Raw genomic sequence first — 23,646 nt, forward strand, 5'->3', positions numbered from 1 at the left:
TGCAGGCAGATTTTACCATCTGAGCCACTACGGTTAGTCAAGGTATCTTCAAAAACTTAAATGCAATGAAGAAGTAAAATTAAAATTTCCCCTTAGTTCAGAAATTAAATCCGTGTGTGAAAAAGGGCAGGTTGAAGGCATTAGGTTAAAAAAAGTGCCCCAAGACCTGGGTGTTAATGGCTATGGAATTGTTTGTATCATGAAGGAGTGAGTTCATGTGACTAGGAGAATTCACTGTTTATTTGACCTTTGTCTAGGGATTATTATATCTCCTGGGATAATTTCTCAGATAACTGCAATTTATAAGCATATATTTATACTTTTAGCATGATACATATATAAATATTATATTCAGAGAGGGTACAGTAAATAGATATATACCACCTTAAGGTTTCTAGTATCAAATAGTTCCATTCAAAACAAAACTCAAGATATTATATAAAATCAGAGATGGAGAAATAGGTAAAGGGAAATAAATGTTAGATATCCCATGAACTTTCTTTTGGGATAAATGTGTGTGTATATGCAAAGAGGGGGAATACTTTGGCATAAACAGATTCCCAGCTAATCATGTGAAGGACCAGATAAGCTCACAGTTGAAAATCTATAATTATTAAAGTATCTAGAGAGCTCTTATTACAGCATTGAGTAGGATTATATTTTTTCTTTAAGTGCCACAATGGAAACCTAAATTTCTCCAAAACATTTTAAAAAGGCTTCTATTTCTATAAATTTTATTTTTTTAATTTTTTTTTGAGTTAAATAGTCAAAATTTGATTTTAAAATTTAAAAAATAAAAAACTAAAAAAAAAAAAAACCAACCAGATGAATGGATATTTCTATAAAATTTAAAATGTTAAAGCATAAATACATCTATGGCAATATGTCATTTTTCAATTTTTTTTTTAAATAAATCAAGCCAAAGTGAGATTTAGAAGATAGCTAAACAAAACAACTGCCTAGGTCAATTCATGTGAATGATTTAGAAGAGTTTCCATTGAGAAGATTTTTTTCCTGTATCTTTATGGCAAAAATGACTAGATTTCCACTAAAAATAAATATGACATAGATTTCCTTTGGGGTTTAAGATCAGTATTTGTTAATTTTCCAAACCCATGTAAGCTGTGACCTATGGATTTTCTAACTTGTGTTATGTCTTAAACACATCAGAGAACATAAATCTTTCCTGGCTTTAGATTTTTGCTCTTTTCCCACTGCATAAAAATGAGCAAAATCATCAATATGCCTTTCATGGCTAGGGTAACTAAACAGAAACATTGAAGCACTGTTAAATTTCTACCTTGTTCAACCTAACATCTTATTAATTCTCTTCTTAGTCATATACTATTTTTATAAACTATACTTTATGTATTTTCAAATTGACTCAACCTAGTAAAACGTTTTCTGTCTATGCAAACTGCTTTTTTAATAATCTGATTTTGTCAGTATGTTGAATAATTCCATACTAATATTTTGTATTTTTTTTAGTTTTCATGATCAATTCAGGTTTTATTTCCTAGGTACATCTGTAGCTCATATAAAATAAGCATTCAAACCATGTATTTGCTGTGGTGGTCAACCAACATAGTTTTAATAACTTATGGAAACTAACATTTCCTGAGAAGGTGCTAGATGTCAGCCATTTAGTGAGATTTTTAAATGGAACGTCGGCTTTATTTTCACTATTTTCTCATTTTGTACATGAAGAAACAGTCTTTCAAAGCTCAAGAATCTTGCCCATGAATCTAAAAATGATTTGTCTTCCAAGTCAGATCTTACATACTATGACTCTCACAAATGAGATGAATTTTATATAAATTCCAAACTGAAAAACAATGCATTTTTATAATTTCCAAACAGAACAGTGGATTAATCATGTTTGTTATGGAACAAAATTGAGCTTTATGTTGGATTGTTGGGAATTACCTTTGGGTTTTATAGTGTCTGCCTGGAATCTAACTGTGATCTGACCGACAAAAGGTAACTGCATTTTTGGCCATTTTTTTGTTTTTTAAAATCTGTCTACTTCAGTATTTCTTATAGCTCCATACGCAGTTACTGTTAACTTGATAATTTGTAGACTGAAAAAGAGAAAATGTAACTTTTTCTGCCAGTGATCAGCTTCAACATGTAATTAAATTTAGTCAAATTTCATTTCTTTATTTTGATAACAGACGTCTCCTTTTCTTTGTGCCCTGGGTTGCTCACTAATGTATTTTTCTGGGTTCTCCCTCCCACCCCTCGTTTCCTCTCCTTCTGTTTTTGTACCCTTAGTCCAAACTTCCTATCATGGAATCCTCAGGTCTGTTTTCCCATCATCCTTTATTAAGTCTCAACGGGTACCCAAGTTTGTAGTTTCAATCATGGTGCAGTGAACTCACTTGAGGTCAGTCAAGCATGCAGTTTCCACAGTTTATTAATTATTTGCAAAAGTTCAGTATGAAATTCGTCCTGTGTCTTACCTCACCAATTCTCTTCCCAGCATCTAGGCTGATGGTGACCTGTTATTATTCCAGCCCTAAAGAGGATTCCCTGAATTGTATTATGGGGAGCAACAAATTGGGATAAAATTTTCCCCCAAAATTGAAGAAAACAAAGTATCTGGCAGTGAATCACATTTTTAATTTGTCAGTGCGCTTAGCTTTGCTTTCTAAGAGTTACATTGGGTTAGCCATAAAAGCTTTTCTAAAAACATCATATTTTGAACAAAATTGTTTCAATGTAAATTGCACATCCCTTAGTTCTTTTGGATATAACAACTCATGCTGCTGGTTTCTTTCTAAATATCTATTTTGCTATCTCTATTATTACATTTTTTATTTAGTTGGCATCTGAGATGAGCCTCCATAGCCTAGTTGAGTTTTGTATAATGATCAGTAGAGGGAAAATAGCTTTTCTTTAAAAATAGATTTGACTATAGTATATATTCAGTAATAAATGGAAAATCTTGATTGTGCTGTTTTATGTCCACTATGTATATAGTGTTTTAAAACCAAAATTTAAATCAACTTATTGGTTTTATTTTATAGTATGTTTATATTTGAATAAGAGCCACTTGGAAACATCATTTACTTATCCAAATTTTAGCATCAAAACTCAGAAACACACATGAAAAATAGTTTTGAAATCAAACAGGAGTTAGTGCTACTTCACTACCTGGTGAAAGAGGTATTTTACCATTTTTTAGATTTCCCTTAATGAAAAGGGAAATGGAAGTGTTTGGCGACATCTGTATTCCTGTTTTTGATTTTCCCTAATTCAAAACAGTAACTATGGAGCACCCATCTTGCCAAACAAATGCCAAGGTCAGGAACATACTCCAGTTTTTCTACACTCTAATTCTGCTTTGACTGATGATCTGAAGGGTAAATATTTTCATGGTAATATTTCATTTAGGAGCATGAAGAATATGAGATTACCCTATTCTCATCGTGCACAGAAGTTAACTCTGTCTCTTCCATTGTTCTTTCCCCTATAAGTTGAGCATTGTTGAATGCATTTCTTAGACATATTGCACAATAAGGGCAATGCTGGTTTTGCATCTTGAGTATGGAGCGCAGTGGGAAGAAGTTAGATAATTAGTTCAGTCACTCAGTCATGTCCGACTCTTTGCAACCCCATGGACTGCAGCACTCCAGGCTTCCCTGTCCATCACCAACTCCTGGAGCTTACTCAAACTCACGTCTGTTGGGTCGGTGATACCATCCAACCATTTCATCCTCTGTCGTCCCCTTCTCCTCCCAACTTCAATATTTCCAAAATATTCCAATATTTCTAAATCCACCTTGAACATCTGGAAGTTCCTGGCTCATGTACTATTGAAACTTGGCTTGGAGAATTTTGAGCATTAGTTTGCTAGTGTGTGAGATGAGAGCAATTGTGCCATAGTTTGAACATTCTTTGGCATTGCCTTTCTTTGGGATTGGAATGAATACTGACCTTTTCCAGTCCTGTGGCCATTGCTGAGTTTTCCAAATTTGCTGACATATTGAGTGCTGCACTTTCACAGCATGATCTTTTAGGATTTGAAATAGCTCAACTGGAATTCCATCATCTCCACTAGCTTTGTTCATAGTGATGCTTCCTAAGGAGGCCCACTTGACTTCACATTCCAGGACGTCTGGCTCTAGGTGAGTGATCACACCATTGTGATTATCTGGGTCATGAAGATCTTTTCTGTATAGTTCTTCTGTGTATTCTTGCCACCTTTTCTTAATCACTTCTGCTTAGGTTAGGTGCATATCATTTCTGTCCTTTCTTGTGCTCATCTTTGCCTGAAATGTTCTCTTGGTATCTCTAATTTTCTTGAGTAGATCTCTAGTCTTTCCCATTCTATTGTTTTCCTCTATTTCTTGGCATTGATCACTGAGGAAGGCTTTCTTATCTCCTCTTGCTATTCTTTGGAACTCTGCATTCAAATGGGTATATCTTTCCTTTTCTCCTTTGCCCTTAGCTTTTCTTCTTTTCTCAGCTATTTGTAAGGCCTCACCAGACAACCATTTTGCCTTTTTTCATTTCTTTTTCTTGGGAATGGTCTTAATCACTGCCTCCTATACAATGTCACAAACAGGTCCATAGTTCTCAGGCACTCTATCAGATCTAATCCCTTGAATCTATTTGTTACTTCCATTGTATAATTGGAAGGGATTTGATTTAGGTCATACCTGAATGGTCTAGCGGTTTTCCTTACTTTCTTCAATTTAAGTCTGAATTTGGCAATAAAGAGTTCACGAGCTTAGGAAGAAGAGAGAGCTCTTAGTCCATGAAAGGCATCAACAGTCACTGGCGATTTGGCTAAACTTTGGCTCACTCACAGGAACAAATGAAAATCATAACAAACTAAAGCATCACCCACCTAAGTCAACAGTGTGTATTGTAAGTGAGGATCAAAACTTGAAATTAGAGGGAAGATGCTTCAATAGGAAAATTACAAGTCCCTAATCCTTAAACATGGGTTATAATTTCTCTGTAGTTAAACTTGTCAAGTTTTAATTTGAAGGGAATGGAAAGCGGTAGGGGGGCACCTGTGTTGTTGTGGGTTGAGGAAGTGTTGAGTGGTCTTCCCCTTGATGTTGTTGTTCAGTTGCCAAGTTGTATCTGACTCTTTGTGATACCGTGGACTTCAGCATGCCAGGCGTCCCTGTCCTCTACCTTAAACTTCACAAAACCAGCAACTAGCACAGCATCCTTGATAGATGCAATGTAGATGTCACTGCCAGACCCAGGAGATGTTTGGATTTCCTCCAGTCTTCTCAAGGTGGGGAGCAGAGACCCAAGAGGAAGGCATTAGCCCTAAAGAATCCCTAACAAAAGGGAACTCTGTGTGCTGAAAGGGATAGAGTGGGCAGGGATGACTTAAAAACATGACCCTTCTCTGACCTTCATTTCTTCCTTTAAAAAGTGTAATCATTATTTTACTGGAAAGAATACATAAGACATTGTGTGTAAAACAACCGTTGAATTACCGAGTGTCAATATGGCTTCCTTTTTAACTGCAGAAAGGTTGAATCAGCTCCTCTCCTCAATACCCAGTTTCCCTGACCCCTCTGAAAGGCTTGCTGGTTATGACTTTTGGGTATCAGCACTATTTATGAGTGGAGGTACTCACATGATTTCTCTGTGAGGTGATAAAATGATAGAAGCATGACAGTTCAGGTGTGTTTCTGACTCAAGAGGACCAATAGGTCAACACCTGGGAAGTACCTGTTATTTAGCTTCTAGACAGCTCAGCAGGATGCTTTTGCTCTGGGGGCCACCATGGAATCATGAGGTCTCACTTGGTCCCTTATGTGTAAGTAAGTAAGTCTCTACTTTTCTTCACTCAAAAGAATGGTTAGTGATCCAACCATCATATGTGAAGGATTAAACTAAGTCCCAAGTATCTTAACTCCATTTTTTTCTTTTTTGACAAAAAGTAGACACTTATCATGGTATATACATTAGGTATTCAGTATCAGGCCTTCACTATGTGTATTTTGGAAAGTATCTTTTACTCCTTTCACTCTTTCTTTTTATTAAGTGTCAGAATGATTTATTTCTCTTGCATTTTGGTAGTCCTGCACTATTCTAAGGCTTCTAGAAGTAGCTTATGATCATTTCATAGGTTCATGTATCAAATTGAAAGGGAAGGTCAAACATTTAATGAACTATGTTTTTCTATATGATAAAAGTTCTTTTTGCATAATCTGTCATATAAGCTGGTAAAAAAGAATGTTTCCTTTAGAGACTCATAAATTTCCCAAGTAACTGCATTAAGTTCATTGCAAAGACCACTTTCATCCACTACAGATAAAATTCAGCGTCTGAAATTAATTTCAGTGCTATGAAACAAACCCAAACGAGCTTGACGTCTAAAAGCTTTTCTTCATTGATATCTTAACACGTAGTAATATATAGTTTTTAAAAACTTTTTGGTTGATTTCTGCTGAAATCCTGCTTTCATTACAGTTTTATTGAACTCTCCTGTGATTTTAAAGGAAAGAAGTGCATGCGTGTGTACAGATTTCTTATTTTAAAAAGTCACATAAGAACTGGAAAAGATACTAAAAATAATTCTCTCTTCCCATGGTTTTGTGAAAAGAATGTTTCTGCTTTCTTAAAATAAATGAGACCTGTAAGACCAACTGTAACCAAGCTTTTGGGGGCGTGTGACAGATGATGTCTGTAAAACTCTTAGGGCCTCAGGGGAAAGGCTCTATATATAAAGAGAAGAGCTATTAAAAAGTAAGTGCTTATGTGAAGGTAAACTACAATTCCTAGTTTGAGACTCATATTTCCACTAGCTGAAAAGAGAGCCTCAGTAAAAAGCATTTGTGAGACTGGACCCGCCTGAGACGGTGAGTCGCTGTGTTTCAGACAATGTCCCTGGAAGGAGACTAATCCTTTTCCATCACTCAGTCCCACCCTAAGCGCAATAAAACATTTGCGCATTCTGGAAAGCTTCCCCCATGAGGCACAAACCTCTGGCCCTGCTCCTTTATGTTTCTCTTCCTTTCTTCCTTCTGCCCCGGCCCCCCTCCAGAAGCCTCTTGAACTGCAGGTCTCAGCTGTTTGAGTTTCCTTCTATCTTGCCTTGAGCCATGATACCCATATTTCTAACCAAGCATCCCAATTTCTATTCTCATCTCCATGATTTTCTCAGATGGTAGATGATAACGATTCCTTCCACAAACTTTTCACAAAGAATTGAAACTCCCTAAAAAATCTTTTCCTCCTTCAAACTTCTCTATCCTTCACATATCCCAATCCTAGAGGAAAATGAATTTCTTCCGTTGCAATGTCACCAAGAATTGCAACCGCATTTCTTGTCTGCCGGTATAGCTCAACCCCAGCTCATGCGGGCTCCTCAGGAGCTGGTCCCCAGCTGTCCTCTGTGGACGTCATACCTCCAATGTTATATTTTCGTCTTTATCATCAGCCACAGAATTCTTTCCTTATTTGCACACGTATTACATTTGACCGTTCTTTTGTTGTTGGCACTTTCTAGTAATGAACATATATATATATATATAAAATTGCTAATGTATAATACTTAATATAAGATGAAGTAGTTATTTTTAATTTACTCTTTTAAATTTAAGTATAGCAAAGGGATTGCACGAAGTGCCTGGCTTGCTAAATAGTGTTAAATAGAAGCTCAGAATCACCATGAAGAATCACTAAAAATTCTAAGCACCTTGCACTCTGAAGTTCAAGAATATATATAATTTACCAATACCACATTACTGGGAGTTTTCAGTGTCACTGAAATAGTTTAAAATCCCAGCTTTTCCTTGTTTTTGTTTGAGATTACAAGGCAATGTAAACCATCTTCACAACAGGAAAATTCTGAGCATGAATGTAAAATTCTATTTATGATACTTCAAATATCTGGCAATAGGTCTGTGCTTTTACTACAAAAATAGGAACTGCAAATTTTTCATCAAGTTACAACACACTTGAAATTCATAGCTAGATTAAAAATTGCTTAGTTTAAGATTTCACTGAGTTAAAATGTATATGAAATTTAAGTAGACAAAATTCTATCTCCCCCACATTCCTTAAAATCTGATATAAAAATGATTTAGTCTATATGCCTGGTAGAGAATTCTGCACATTTTAAATCATCTGTTTCTAAAAAAGGTACAATTCCAGTATAATTTAGAGCCAGGGAACTATAATTTAAGAGCACCAAAATCAAATTTAATCACAGATTGAAACTAAGCAAAGAGCAAGAGAGTATGTGAATGAGAAACAGTGCAGTGATTTTTCTGTGAGCTAGCCCACAGCAGATGCTGGGAGCTCTTCTGAAGTGAAGAATAGGTAATTTTGTGCACAAGTTTCATCACAGGTGTTTTGGGTTAAGCATTCAATTACTGTGGGTTTATGGGGGGGGGGAGTGGAATTTATGCTAACATCTTAGAGTGATATCAATGTTTGGGCTCTGATAAATCCTCAAATGAATGTTTTTCAAATTGTGTATTCTGGAGGGAAACTGAATGCTCATATTTGGAACCACTTATCCTTATAACATCAACATGTCTCTAAAGAGCTGTTTTATGTCAGAGGCTCCTTTAATAACCCTGTTTTTAAAGAAATAAACATTTTGAAAGTCACATTTTCCCCCAAAAAAAAACAGTCTGAAATACAAAATGAATCAGTTGGGGATGGATCCTTGGTTTGCCAGTGTACCTTCTCCATGATTTTAAACTTTAAATAGTTGTGTTCAGAGGCAGACATGAATACAATACTCTGACACCCAGGACTTATATAAAGTCATACAGATCAGGGGAGCAAATCCGGAAATCTTGAATCTTTACCTTCAGTTATGGCAAAACGTGTAGGTTAAAGCTCCAGCATCACATACTTTCCTGTTGATTCTTGTGTGAAAAGAAAAATTATTTCCTTAGAAGATACTATCCTAATTCCATCTTTATTCATTTTGCAGTTAATAAAACTGAGAAATGTGCCAATATTCACTTCTGAAATTCTTTCTCTTCCCTTGATACTGTACAGCAATTTTGGAATGAAAGCAAGATGGTCAAAATAGGAATAGTTCTAAAAAAATTCACATGGAAAGATTTAATGGGCATTCTTTGTTCAAATGTGAAAGATGATAACTCTGGACTCCCATATTTGTCCTCATCACCCTATTTATTTTATAATCCAAGAATTCTGTGATACTTAAACCTGGGATAATTGGGTACCATGTTCCTTTGGGTCCAGTTGCCATCAGTGAAATCCCTGGAATGCTGATATATCCTTCAGAGAAGCTTTTCTACCTCCTCTCCCATTTTGCGTGGGAGATTCCAAGTGATTTTAAACTGGAACAAATCCCAACAATCAAGTTCTTCTCCTTTTCTTGCTCTCACCCTGCCCATTTCCTCTTTCCAGTGAACAAGATCAGGACATGGATATGACGTAAAGAAAGTGTCTTCCTGTTCTAGGACCGTTTATTCCCATCACTTGCCCTACCCCTCACTTTGAGACAGTTTTGGATCTACCTTAAAACCTCCAAAGCCATCAGATTGCTGCTTGGCTCACCTCTGAACTGTTGCAACTCTCTGAAGCTGATGCTCTTATAGTAGATCATCTGAACCCACCTATATCCTGGGACTGCCGTCTTGTACCAGTGTGGAGCTACTTGGAAACAACTTTTCTAATGTAGGAAGAATCTTTGGCCATCACTTGTGTTACATCATTAACCAAACGCCAAAGTAGGGCTCCCTTGCTCTCTCAGGATTTTATAGGGGCTTTGGGTAAAAATAGTTCTGTTAGATTTCTGTGAATCCCCTTGGTTCTTAAGGAATTAATCCTGCAAACATTGGAGCAAGGCCAGAAGGAGGACTGAGTTACAGACTCAAAATCCCTGCTTCCTTATACTCACTGGGACATTATTCTGAATTTGTACTCTAGGGGTTCACCTTTTCCTTACAATGAGTTCTCTCCCTTTAGGTCTTTCTATTCTCTTCCAAATGTATGCCTGGTGAATTAAGCTTACCCATGTTCTTCTAGCTATGCCTAGACTTGTCTGAATCCTAAAATGATTAAGCTTGGATTCCAAGCTGGTGTCCCTTATCACCATTTTATTACTCTTTTTATTTACCCAGGTCATTTTTATTTCCAGTTTATATTCTTTTATATTTTTATTTTTTCAGTTATATATATATTTTCTTTATATTTCTTGTCTGGAGAGTCCCATGGATGGAGGAGCCTGATAGGCTGCAGTCCATGGGGTCACACAGAGTCGGACGCGCCTGAAGTGACTTAGCATAGCATATGTAGTATATAATGTGTATATTTACATATATATTTTTCGTATTCTCTTCCATCATGGCTTATCACAGGGTGTTGAGCATAGTTCCATGTGCTGTACAGCAGGACCTTGTTGTTTCCTACCTACGTTTTTTAATGAGAAGTCAAAAATAAGGATCAGCTTTGAAAAATAAAACCACTGTAATACACGTCTACATATATAATGGTTTTCCTAACTCACAATGGTTTAGATAGGTTTCTTTACTGATATATTTGCAGTATCTAAATTATCCTGTATCTTTAATAATAAAAGTCAGCATTGTTAAATAGACTTTATGAAAGATTCCCTACTTTTAATACCTGCAATAGAGTCTGGATTTCTTTAGCACTTCTAAGGAGAGTGACTGTTCAGCCCTATTCAAAAGGTTCAGTCAACATCATCAGTGGAGGTGTAATGCGTCTGAAGGAGAAGGCCAAATAATGCTTCCATGGTGTGGCTCAAGATCAAGACCCACTGAGAAAGTATTAACTTATGGAATCTTAATAGTCACCTCATTGCTGAAGTGGAAAGGAAACCAAGAGGAAACTTAATAATATCAAAAGTTATTTTAAAAGGAGTTCACGTTTGTTTGAAGGGGACTTTGCCTCACACACAATATCCCCCTTTGTAAAGACCAAGAAATCCATGTTTGTCACACATACACACACACATCTTTATAGTTTTCAAAGTGTAAATCTTGAGAGCAATCTTCTTTCTCCAGAGATAAAAATCAAAATTTTGAAAGTCTTTCAAATAATTACAAAAGGTACCCTCTTATAAACCAAAGAAATTTGGAACTTTGGGCTCAGTGCTTATTTAATGAGAAAAGGGTCAGTGTGTTGTAATGAATAGAAAATTGATTTTATTGTATTCCGTCTGTGCATCGTGTGGCAACCTATTTCAATATTAGAAAGATCATCTATTAAAAATGATTTCTGCAGTTATCCATGTATACAAGTAAAAAATTTCATTCCTGTTAAATTAACACTTCATTAAAACATCAAACTCAAAGCTCAACAAATACTTTTTATGTTGTGTTCCAGGATAGGAAAAAAAAATTCCAAAATTTAAAGAACAGATCGCCAGTTATTCTAGTCCATCACAGTTAAGTTTCTCAGTTCTGTTTTTCTTTTTTTCTTTTGCTGTGCTCTCTGTCACTGGAAACATCTTAAACCAATTTCAAGTGCTACACCTGAATAAACATGTTGTAAAAGTGTTTATGTATTGAGGTGGGTCAGTTCAAGGTATGGTATTTGGCTGGAACTTCTAATTTCTCTTTTTACAGCAAAAGGGCTGCCAGAAGGAGGAAGTCTGAGCTGAATTAATACATTTGTTACAGTGGAAGTAGAATGGAAACTACTCTGACCACAAATCAAACTGCCTCTTTCATTTATGCCAGTGATAGAGTTTTTCTAAGAAATATAGACTCTGGCATGGAGCCACTGTAAGTTTGCATTTAAAAGAGAAACCCATAGGCTTATTTGTTTAAGGTTTACTGCTCTGATTATTTTGAAGTTCTTTCTCTGCTAGGATGGAGTGGAGTGGCATTTGGGAAGGGAGCGGCTATTTTCATGTTTGTAGGAATGTAACAAATTTTCCCAGTGAGCAATTGTTGAGGACACCCGTGAATGCTGTCTGCATTGACACACATGCATTTTTTCAACCAATATCTCCACATTTGAAGGACTGCTGTGTCCCTTGCAACAGCTGCACCACCTCACTTAACACAGTCTCGTTTTCTGACGGTAGAAGGTCCCTGCACAATACAAGTATACACAAAAGTGTTTATGCTGCCAAAATAAATTGTGTTAAGAGCAAGAGTTTATTTGCTAAAATGCCATTGATGCCATTTCAAGGACTTGATTTCTTTCTTCCAAGGTGGGTTAGGTCTTATAATGCACTGAAGCTGCTGCACAGTCTTGACTGAATAAATATTTTAAGAAAACTTGCACATCCCTCCAGGGGCAGGGCATGGCCAATCATGCACGTATTTCTAACCACATGATATATTACTCTGAAAAAATTGGTAACTTTCGTATCTGGAGTAGAATTGTTTTTTGCATGAGCTTTGAGTAATTTTCAACTAAATGTACAACTTAAAGTTAAATACTTCATTCTCTCTGGGTAATTTTCATTGAATTTTTTATCAGTCAATGGTTTTCTTTATATATATGCACATATATACATACAAACACACACATGCACACACACATACACACACACACACATATATAATTTTCTGGGATATTTATTTTAAATGAGAAGATCATAACAAGAGTGAATTGTAAAATGTATAACAAATGCCTAACTCCTAAGGTATTTGTGAAATCAAATCAAATAATGCATGGAAACCACTAAGAAAAATGCCTATCACAGAGTTAGAAAGTATCAGGGTAGATGCCAGTGGCTGCTGGTGTTGGAAGAGATGGGGAAGGGGAACGGGGACTAGCGTTTAATAGTGACACGAGTTTCAGTTTAGGAAGGTGAAAAATTCAGGACATGGATGATGGTTGAAGTTGCGCAACAGTGTGAATGTACTTAGTGCCAGTGAACTGTGCAAGGTATGGTTAAAATAGTATGTTTTATATTAATATTATGTGACTTTTATCACAATAAAAATATTTTAAAAAGAAAAGAATACCTAGTGTAAATAGCAAGTGCTCCAAATGCATTTGATGTTGTTATAGTGATGAGTATTATTTTTGCTACTCCAATGGGAAAAGCACTTATCAACATCTGCTTCTAGTCTCTAGGGCAGCTGACTTCTCATCCACTAGAGCACAGGCCCTGTGCACACTCCTTTTCTGATCAACAACCACCACAATGGACTCAGAAGGGTCTAGGACATCTTAAACCAGACTGCTTTAGACTAAGCTCATCTGGAATTTTTCTCCTTTCTGAGCATTTCCAGGCTTGATCTGCATCCTCTGAAATCCTTTCAGGAAACATCATTCAAGTGTGTCCAAGCGCAGAGAAAATTTTGAAATTTTCATGTTTGCTTCGAAATCCTTTACATGGAGAAAGAGCTGGAGCTTAAAGTAAAGCTCCATGCCCAGCAGGGGCCTCTGGAAGGATCTTTGAAGTGCTTTAAGTGGATCACAGCTTTGTAAAGTTTGCTGGGCACAGGTCCGAAGCGAGGAGGGGTTTATCAACCCTGGAAAGTCTCCAAAGAAGCAGGGAAAAGTAAAAACACCCAGCCAGCTATCCAGCTTTAATCACACGAAGGAAAATTATAAGGCATTCAATGCAGAAGCGCCCATAGCTAATATTTCTGAAATCACTGGTTAACACGGACATTTCCAGGCTGGTGGTGGTCAAGTCATTTAGAACGTTACCAACGTTCAGGTCTGAGCCCATCAGTGAAGGCCTGGGGGTGTTGTGTGGCTAATGAGTGATACGAAATGGAAAACCAAGAATGAATAATCGTCTGTAACAGTACATTTTCCACATTTATGAGATTATTTGGCCTGCAAATAAAAGGTTCTGAGTGTTTTCAAACATTTGCCTTTTCCCAGGGACCCTCTGAGCTCACCCCTCAGCAGGTGAACTTCATCTCTTCTTGATAAACCCAGTGCCCCTTCCTTGGTTCCAGGTCACAGCATCAACGTGAAGTCGGCCGGCCTCGTGGGACGACATGGGCCTCAGTCAAAACAGCCATTCATGGTGGCCTTCTTCAAGGCGAGCGAGGTACTTCTCCGATCTGTGAGAGCAGCCAACAAGAGAAAAAATCAAAACCGCAATAAATCCAGCTCTCATCAGGACTCCTCCAGAATGTCCAGTGTTGGAGGTAAGATAAAACCAGAGCTGCAGTTCTGCACAGAGAGTTATGGGGTCGTATGTTGCAAATCAAGAAGCCACAGTAAATTTACCCTCTGGTATACCCTCATTTGGTCTATTAAATCATCCAGCCATCTTTCTTGCATCCCCCAAATGTTTCATTAGCGAATCATGCAGCAATTCATTTTAAAGTAAGTGGGACTTACCTAAATCTGCTGAAAGATGCAATTCAAATTCAAATCAAGCTGGCAATAATAAAATTATTAAATGGCTACATCAGCAAAAGCTAGTCTAAACTGAACTCCACAGCTTGTGAGCTGACCTTTCCCAGGAATCTCACATATGGATGGGTAACAAGTAAATTCAAAATAAAAATATCACTTTGGTACTTAAAACAGTATGTGAATCATGAGCTTAATTTTTCTGACAAAAGAAGCAGGGTAGACTGTATGGAAATTAAGATAATATTTATATTCCCATTAATTATTTAGAGGGATGTTATGTAGATAATTTGCTTTGAGTGTGTGTATATATATACATGCTCATATGAAATCAAACAAAATGTTGTAAATGTACAGTTGATCCCACTGGGCTTGCAGTTTAATCTATTAATTGATATAGAGATAAAAAATGCACTTGATCTGAACTCATCTAACTGAGAAAATCTGAAGTAATTTAATCATATGCTTTGTACCAGTGAGTACCTTGTTTAGTTCTAGTTGCAAACAAATTTTTATAAGCTGTTCTTAGATGAAAATGATGGCTGTTTTATTCCTAGGAATTGTCTTATCTATGAAAAATAAACCTATTTGAGGGAGAAAACTTGCCCTAGAACATCCCTAGTTAGTACGAAGTGTTTGTTCATTTGTAAGATCTGTATTCTTCTGTGTTGATGGCCACCATATGCAGTGTACTTGTGAGGCACCATGAATGAGCTGGTGAACAAAACAGATATGACCTCTTCATAGGTATTTCAGCAAATACGAATGTTTTGCTCTTCCAAACAGACACATTCACACAGTGTTTGCCATTAATGATCATAAATGAAACAAAAATATATAGAATTTTTTTTGATCCTGGGACTCTTAGAAAAAAGACTAAGTGGAATTCATTGGAACCCTCCTAGAGTGAAGGCACAGGAGAAGTGTGTTAGAAAGAAGTCTATTTTATGTATCTAGCAACAGAAGCGCAGGAAAGAGTTCTATGAAATTGCATTATAGCAAATTACATTCTACACAGAAATCATGCTTTCAAATAATTTTCCATCAAATAAGCTTCACTGTCTTTTTCACTTGAAAGTAAATGTGACATTAGTGCCTTATTACAAGGCTATTTTATAAAGATCTTCATAAGATATTTAGTTTGGCGAAAATTTTAATTGCTTAATATGAAAGACGGAGAAAAATAACTTTCTAAGAACTTTTCTTCCTTGTAAATACTAGCCTGTCAAAGTTGTATATTTTTCTTTTCATATAGAATGGTTCTGAAATGGGTTGAAATGTTTTTAATTTAATGCAGCAGATTGCATTAAGAAAAAGATTTGTTAAATCTTGAATAGAATAGTAAATAATTTTTGAGAAAATTTCAAAGGGAAAAGTCACCTGCGTATTATTAGAGCTGGTAATGACTCTGGCAGAGGCATTCCAGCAAATGAAATCATCTAAGTCTTTCTCCCCATTGGTGAAATCTATTTATCTTCCCTTCCTGACCACAGGTAACTAATGTGCTTCTATAACTAGAGGTGAATAAAACGCATGAAGCAGAAATCACGTAACTTTTCACCAGTTTCCTAACACCATTTAGAGTACAAAATTATTCTAATACAGACCAATATTTTCTTTTTAAAAAGTGTGTCATTGGCACCCATTTCTGTGAAATATGTAGTAGGTGGTTTTGGAACATGTTCATATTTTGATAATAAGAAGAAAGAAAGTAGTTGGTCTGTGCGTACGAGACTTAACCTTTCAATAGGTAGTAATCAAGCAGGCAGGAAAAAGTCTCGTAGGATTTGGTCCAAAAGACAGGGGTTTAATATAAACATAAAATCTGATACTTAGGAGACTTGAAATGCTAGTGAAATTTTAAAATTATCCAAATATAAATAGCAAATGCTGTAATACTACTAGGCTTTTACATTAAAACACTGTGTGAAGATGCCGTAACTAAGAAGGGGGTCAGTAGGGAGTAGGGAGAGTTGTTAGAAGTTTGCTTGGTTGCAGTTTTTTTTTTTTTTTTTTTGCAAAGCATATTCTCAAATGTTAAAAATCTCCAACAGTGCAGAATCCAGGTCATTCTTGCTGTCTTTACCTCATCCCTTTCTTCTTTCAAAGAGTCCTGTCTTCTGACTTCTCAGTGCCCTTTCACTATTCTGTGCTCCTGCGGGAGAACCTAGAACAGTGTCCAGCACAAAACAGCAACTTCACCAACACACGTTCAGGAAGTTAACATGGTCACTGTATGGGAGAACTAGCTTCCTTTTTCAGCTGTGTATACAGAACCACTGCCCCTAGATTTTCTGCAGAAACCCTCTATCTTTGCTGCTCTTTAGGTTTTTAGCAAGAACTTTGAGCAGACACTTTGTGAGAGATGTTACCTATTTTACAATGAGCCAGCACAATTGATTTTCCTTTGAACTTGGGTTTAGGGGAAAGGAAATGTAGGCAATAGCTAAATATTAAGGTTGCCACCCTTTGGGTTGGAGAGGCACTAAGTTGATAAGATTTTAAAGAACCTACCAAGAGCAAGATGCTATTTTAAGGACTATATCAGTATGCAAAAACAATAGAGCATTCAAAATTTAAAGTATTTGCAAGGCACAGAGCACGTTCTCATTTACTGCAGAACTGCTTGAAAAGGCGCTTATCACAAGCTTGGTATCATGACCATTGGTGCCCTGCCTATAACTCCCAACTCTGACAGGTGTTATATCTTGCCTAAAGGATACAATGTAAAGTCATTCCTCTTGGACAAACATTTTAATCAAAACCAGAAAGAACAATCTGTTGAAATTATTTGTTTAGAGTGTGTTGTTAGGTAATTAGTACATAGTGTTATTTTTTAAAAATAATCATAAATAAAGCTAAAATTCTCCTTTAATCACCTAATCCTTTTAAGATAAGTTATGCTGATACACTGTTATCAACATAATACAAGTACTTTCAAGTTTTTTCCTCCCTATATGCGTCACTTTTGGAGAATATGATTTTATTATGTGTTATATAGATAGATATTCTTTTTCAGATTCGTTTCTCTTATAGGTCATAATAAGATACTGGATATTGCTCTCTGTGTGGTACAGTAGGTCCTTGTTATTTATCTGTCTTATATACAGTAGTGTATATCTGCTGATGCCAAACTCCTAACTTCTCTCTCCTTTTCCTGCCCCCTTTGGTAACTATAAGTTTGTTTTCTATATCTAAGTCTGTCTTTGTTTTGTGCATAAGTTAATTTGTATCTGGTTTGTTTTTTTTTTTAGGATTCCACATATAAGTGCATCACATAATATTTGCCTTTCTCTGTTTTGCTTATTTCAGTTAGTGTGATAATCTGCAGGTCCATTCATGTTGCTGCAAATGGCATTATTTCATTCTATTCTACAGCTGAGTAATATTCCATTGTATCAATACATGTTTACTACCTCTTTTTTTAATCCATTTGCCTCTTGTTGGACATTTAGGCTGTCTCCATGTCTCAACTTTGTAAACAGTGATGCTGTGAACACTGGGGTGCATGTGCCTTTTCAAATTAGAGTTTTCTCACTCGGAAGCGGGATTGCTGGATCTTTTTAAGAAACTTCCAGACTGTTCTCCATAGTGGGCACCAATTTACATTCTCCCCAACAGTCTAGGAGGGTTCCTATTTTTATGAACTTTTTTAAGAGCAGTTTTAAGTTCACAAGATTGGAAGGAAGGTACATAGATTTCCCATGTACTCCCTACCCCACAAATGCATAGCCTCCTCCACTATCAACATCACTCCCCACGGTGGCGCATTTCTTACCAAAGATGAACCTACACGGACACATCACAATCAACTACAGTCTATGGTTTACCTAATGTTCACTCTTGGTATCATATAGTTGGTCTTATGGATTTTTTAAACAACATATTTCAGCCATATTTCAAATTAGTGACTTCATTTTTTTAAATACTGCTACAATATATTCAATACTGCTTTTGTCAGAATTTATTTAGTCGTGTCACTCTGAAAAAGACATTTTGGCTGTTTTTAAATTGGGGCTTTCAAAATCAGTGCTGCAGTAAAAATCCTGCAAGGCTGCACCAGTGAGAACGGTTTTAATCCACATGGTTTTTATAGTAATTAACACTAAAGGCTGTTATCTGTGTTCTGAATATGCAAAATTTTGAAAATCCCTTCTCAAATGATAGTTATCTTGTTACATAGATCTAGTTCGATCCATCTTTTTAATCTATCTATTCATCTGTGTGTGTGTGTGTGTGTGTGTGTGTGTGTGTGCCCGCTCATGCGCACATGCGCTCAGTTGTGTCTGACTTTGCAACACTATGAAATTATAGCCCTCCAGGCTCCTCTGTCCATGGGATTTCCCAGGCAAGAATATTGGAGTGGGTTGACTTCCTGACCCAGGGGGATCTTCCTGACCCAGGGATAGAACCTGTGTCTCCTGCTTGACAGGCGGATTCTTTATCACTGAGCCACCTGGAAAGCCCCATTCATCTGTACCTTTATCTTTCCTTCTATCATTTAACCCTGGGTCCAGTCCATGGGGTCGCTAAGTCAGACATGACTGAGCAACTTCACTTTCACTTTTCACTTTCATGCATTGGAGAAGGAAATGGCAACCCACTCCAGTGTTCTTGCCTGGAGAATTCCAGGGACGGGGGAGCTTGGTGGGCTACCGTTTAGGGGGTCGCACAGAGTCGGACACAACTGAAGCGACTTAGCAGCAGCAGCAGCCTCTTAGTAGCTGGGTAATCTTGGACAGGGCATGTCACATCTCTCTATTTCTTCATCTGGAACGTGGGAACATTAATGATACCTGCCTCACAGAATAAAATTACATGAGTTGCAAGGATTAAATAAGTGAATGGGTATAAAGAATGGAGAATACTGTGTATACTTATTCAGGGTTAGACATAATCATTATTACCAAATTATGGTTTGATTTTTCTGAACTGGTGCCTAAAGAGTTCAGACTTTTGCATCAGTGCCCATTCCCCTGATCGCTTATTGTCAAGTTTCTACCTAGAGAGAATTCTAGAGATGATATGTCTGGGTGTGGTTTATTGCAAAATATTGATTCCTTGTTAAATAAGCACCCACAGTGTGCACACCATTAACTATATGATCATGCAAGATTGGTAGCATCAGAATCTTGCTTCTGAAAAGGCATTCTCTCAGACAGGGGCAAAGACATGCATGTTAGTGATTTTCGGGAGATCAATTCCACTCGAGTAGCTACAAGGAAGTGTGGGAGCAGTAAGGATAAAGCATGACCCCAATGAGAAAAATAGACACTTTTCAGAAATGGAGGTGAAGCCATTTCAGAACTTATATGCAGTTACACAACCACATAGCAGTGTCTGATGGCCACACTGTGCTATTGCTGTATGAGAGCAGTGTGATATCTGCTAGAACATTTTGCAGGGACCAAGTCATAACGGTCAGTCACTGTGGCGTTTCCATGCAGGCATTTGGAAAAAGGAGTGTCACCATCAGATATGCATTTTTAAAAGTTCAATTTGGCATCAGAAAGAAGGATGGGATGCCAAGGGGAGAAACTGGATGCCAAAATCTGATTAGGAGTCTAGTCTAACACTCCAAGCAATGAAGATTATAGATTGGAGACAGGGGAAGTGGGAAGCAAAATACATGGAATGGAGCCAGTAGGACTCCAGAGATGGGTGTGTGAGTGGAATATATAGGATGCAGCCTTGAGCACAGTGGTTAGATGAAGCACAAGACTCAAAGCTGCTATAGAAACCGGAGTAAGAGAGAAACATTAAGGATGGATCCTCCACTGGGAACATTTGTACTCTAAGTAAAGACAAAATGAAAAAAGCAATTCCATCAACAAGGCAAAAGACTTAAGGTCAGAGAGCAAAGAGGAGTCGGGGATGAAGGGTTATCCTAGGACCAAGTTCCTAGAAAGGATGTTGGGGGAGTATGAGGTAACCAAGAGTGCAAAGGACTTCTGATAGGTTAACTAGGCTAGAGGTTGGTCGCTTAAAGGGACTGTGGATGGATTTAATGTAGGGTAGGAGTGAGAATGAAAGAAAATCAAGAAATGTATTTATTAAATTTTCTAGCTTGAGCCACTAGATCCTGTTAACCAAGTAGAAGGCATGGAAACAGTATGAGGTCAGAAGCCACAATAGTGAGTTGGAGGCATTTGAGAAACTTTCATGCAGAGACATCTTGCAGGCATTTGGAGACAGGTTTGTGGATGGATTTTTATGTCAACAGGCTCTAAGGTGAGCACGTCCTCTGCATCATCCACAGAGACACATTGCTGAGCAGAGTCAAGCAAACACACCAGACAGTTATTATGTTGTGGTGTCTGTTCTGTGTCACGCATTTGTACACAAATCCCTACACAAATAAATAACTGTAATTCCTACTGGGTTATATGTCAGTTCGGTGAGAAGTTCCCTGGATGTGGGACTTGGGGATTAAACTAGGGTAGCAGTAGCGTTTGAAATCCCTCATCTTTGGGAGTGGTGTTATTTGTTTGGGATTTATCATGATTTTCTCTACCGCAAAGGCCGTGTCAAAATTTACATTATTGAATAGTCCACAGTAGCACTGCACCTGCCATTTTATAGCCACTTCATACTTCCTTCATTTGACATTTTCATTTTCTATTAATTAATGAAATATCCTGCAGTGTGGAGACTGATGTCTGTGACCTCCCCCAGGGTATTAAGCAAGAGATGTGGAACGTCCTCTCCTCTGTTTTGAGACACAGCATCTCATTATATTTGGCTTGTTTAAGCTGTTGATTGAATTCTATTTTGGACTTTTTCTTCTTGTCTTTTATAGATTTAACTATATTTTATTCCTCAAAGACACTAACACTAGATTTTAAGACAGAGAATCCTGTACCTGTTTGTGGAGTTTTTTTTTTTTTTTTTTTTTGGATTTTCTTTTGTGCTCTTCACAGCTTACCTAGCATGTGTTCATTTATCTGGTAGTTTCTTCAGGGACTAGTGGACAAACCATTGAGGCCGTGTGTAGACCTCAGAGGTTTTATTTACCATGCATTTCACTTTTTTTCTAACACAAAATGAATTTTAACAAATCAAACTAAGACAAAGATTAAATTTGTATTATAGAAATGAGAAGGGGGAACTGGAAGAAGGCGGTCAAATAGTATAAACTCCCAGTTATAATAGAAATACTAAGGATACAACATGATAAATATAATTAACAGTGTTGTATATTATATATGAATGTTGTTGGAAGAATAAATCCTAAGAGTTCTCATCAGAAAACAAGAACATCTTTTATTTCTTTAATTTTGTGTATATCGTTCAGTAGCTAAGTCGTGTCCGACTCTTTGTGATGCCATGGACTGCACCACACCAATCTTCCCTGTCCCTCACTGTCTCCTGGAATTTACTCAAACTCATGTCCATTGAGTCGGTGATGCCATCCAACAATCTTATCCTCTGTCGTCGCCTTCTCCTCCCACCTTCAATCTTTCCCAGTATCAGGGTCTTTTCCAATGAGTTAGCTCTTCGCATCAGGTGGCCAAAGTATTGGACTTGATCTCCAGCATCAGTCCTTCCAGTGAATATTTAGGGTTGATCTCTTTTAGGATGGATCGGTTTGATCTCCTTGCTCTCCAAGGGACTCTCAAGAGTCTTCTCCAGCACAGTTCAAAAGCATCAATTTTTTGGTGCTCAGCCTTCTTTATGGTCCAATTCTCACATCCATACCTGACTACTGGAAAAACCACAGCTTTGACTATATGAACTTTTGTTTGCAAAGTGATGTCTCTGGTTATTAATGTGCTGTCTAGATTCGTCATAGCTTTTCTTCCAAGGAGCAAGTGTCTTTTAATTTCATGGCTGCAGTCACTGTCTGCAGTGATTTTGGAGCCTAAGAAAATAAAATCTGTCACTGTTTCCACTTTCTCCCCATTTATTTGCCATGAAGTGATGGGACCAGATACCATGATCTTGGTTTTTTCCATGTTGAGTTTTAAGCCAGCTTTTTCACTCTCCTCTTTGTCACATGCATGTCTGAGGTTATTGCTACTTCTCCCGGCAATCTTGATTCCAGCTTATGATTCATCCAGCCCAGCATTTCCCATGATGCACTCTGCATGCAAGTTAAATAAGCAGGGTGACAATACACAGTCTTGACGTATGTTGCCTCCTTTCCCGATTTGGAACCAGTCTGTTGTTTCATGTCTGTTTTAACTGTTGCTTCTGGACCTGCATACAGGTTTCTCCGGAGGCAGGTCAGGTGGTCTAGTATTCCGATCCTTTTAAGAATTTTCCACAGTTTGTTGTGAGTCACATAGTCAAAGGCTTTAGCGTAGTCAATGATGTGGATTTCTTTCTTTCTTTTTTAAATTCCATTGGTTTTTCTATGATCCAGTGGATGTTTGGCAGTTTGATCTCTGGTTCCTCTGTCTTTTCTAAACCCAGCTTGTTCAGCTGTAAGTCCTTGATCATGGATGTTCACTAAACTTGCTGTGGTGATTATTTCATGATGGATGTAAGTCAAACAATTATGCTGTATATCTTAAAGTTGTACAGTGCTGTATGTCAATTACATCTCAATAAAACTGGAAGAGAAAATAATCAAATAGCTTGTAAAACATACATTTGCATTTTTTTCCAGAAATTGATCATAAATTGGCAAAAAGTATTTAACAATAGTCATTATTTTGGCACTGGTCTCCCAATATTATTGCCATTAACAGGCAAAACAGAAATACTGTGTCTGTGATACCTGCCTTGTGGTTGAGGAATGCTTTTCTAGTGTTGGCTGTGGCTTCAGAATGTGAAGTGGTTTCTGGTGATACTCTTGAATTCTAGGCAGGTTTGTCAAGAGCAGCATCATGTCCAGCTCATTTTCATATTTGAAGGGTTGCCGATCAATGTTTTTTAAAAATATAAATCTAATTTCTTTGCCTTGCCTCTCAGAGGTTTTTCTGCCAACCATTTAGTAAAGCTAACTACAGACTGCTGGTTTGGGTACAACATTTACTCAGTATCCATTAATTTTTATTTCTGACCAACTAAGCATATGGTCCTAACGCTCTATGAAATCAGACTCTTGGAACCAGATTCTGTTATAAATTTCATTGCTCGTTACCTTTATGTGATGTTGCAATATATACATCACTTAGCCTGCATGAAAAGCTGCATAGATGGAACAGATCTATTTTGACTTTTAAGTTTTACTTTCTTTTTTTTATAAACATGGAATTCAAATGGTCATAGACATAGTTATGGTTTTTCACATATACTCGAATGTGTTATTGGATATAAGGTCTTTATTCATATTCAGTGTTTTTTATTAAGACAAGGGTGGATGAATAAATATTCCCATGACTGTCTGATGCAGGGTTTGGCAAAATAAGCCATTGCCTGTTTTTGTAC

At 37.1% G+C, this 23,646-nt stretch overlaps 1 protein-coding gene across 1 annotated transcript in view; it reads left to right on the forward strand.

Annotated features, from left to right (window-relative positions):
* Positions 1-23,646, forward strand: part of BMP5 (bone morphogenetic protein 5) — a 143,938-nt gene that overhangs the window by 109,490 nt on the left and 10,802 nt on the right. The window contains exon 4 of the mRNA XM_004018730.6: positions 13,866-14,060. Within this exon, the coding sequence (XP_004018779.1) occupies positions 13,866-14,060 (195 nt within the window). The remainder of the gene's footprint in view (positions 1-13,865; positions 14,061-23,646) is intronic.

This window comes from Ovis aries, chromosome 20 (assembly GCF_016772045.2).
Source record: "Ovis aries strain OAR_USU_Benz2616 breed Rambouillet chromosome 20, ARS-UI_Ramb_v3.0, whole genome shotgun sequence".
Lineage (NCBI taxonomy): Eukaryota > Metazoa > Chordata > Mammalia > Artiodactyla > Bovidae > Ovis > Ovis aries.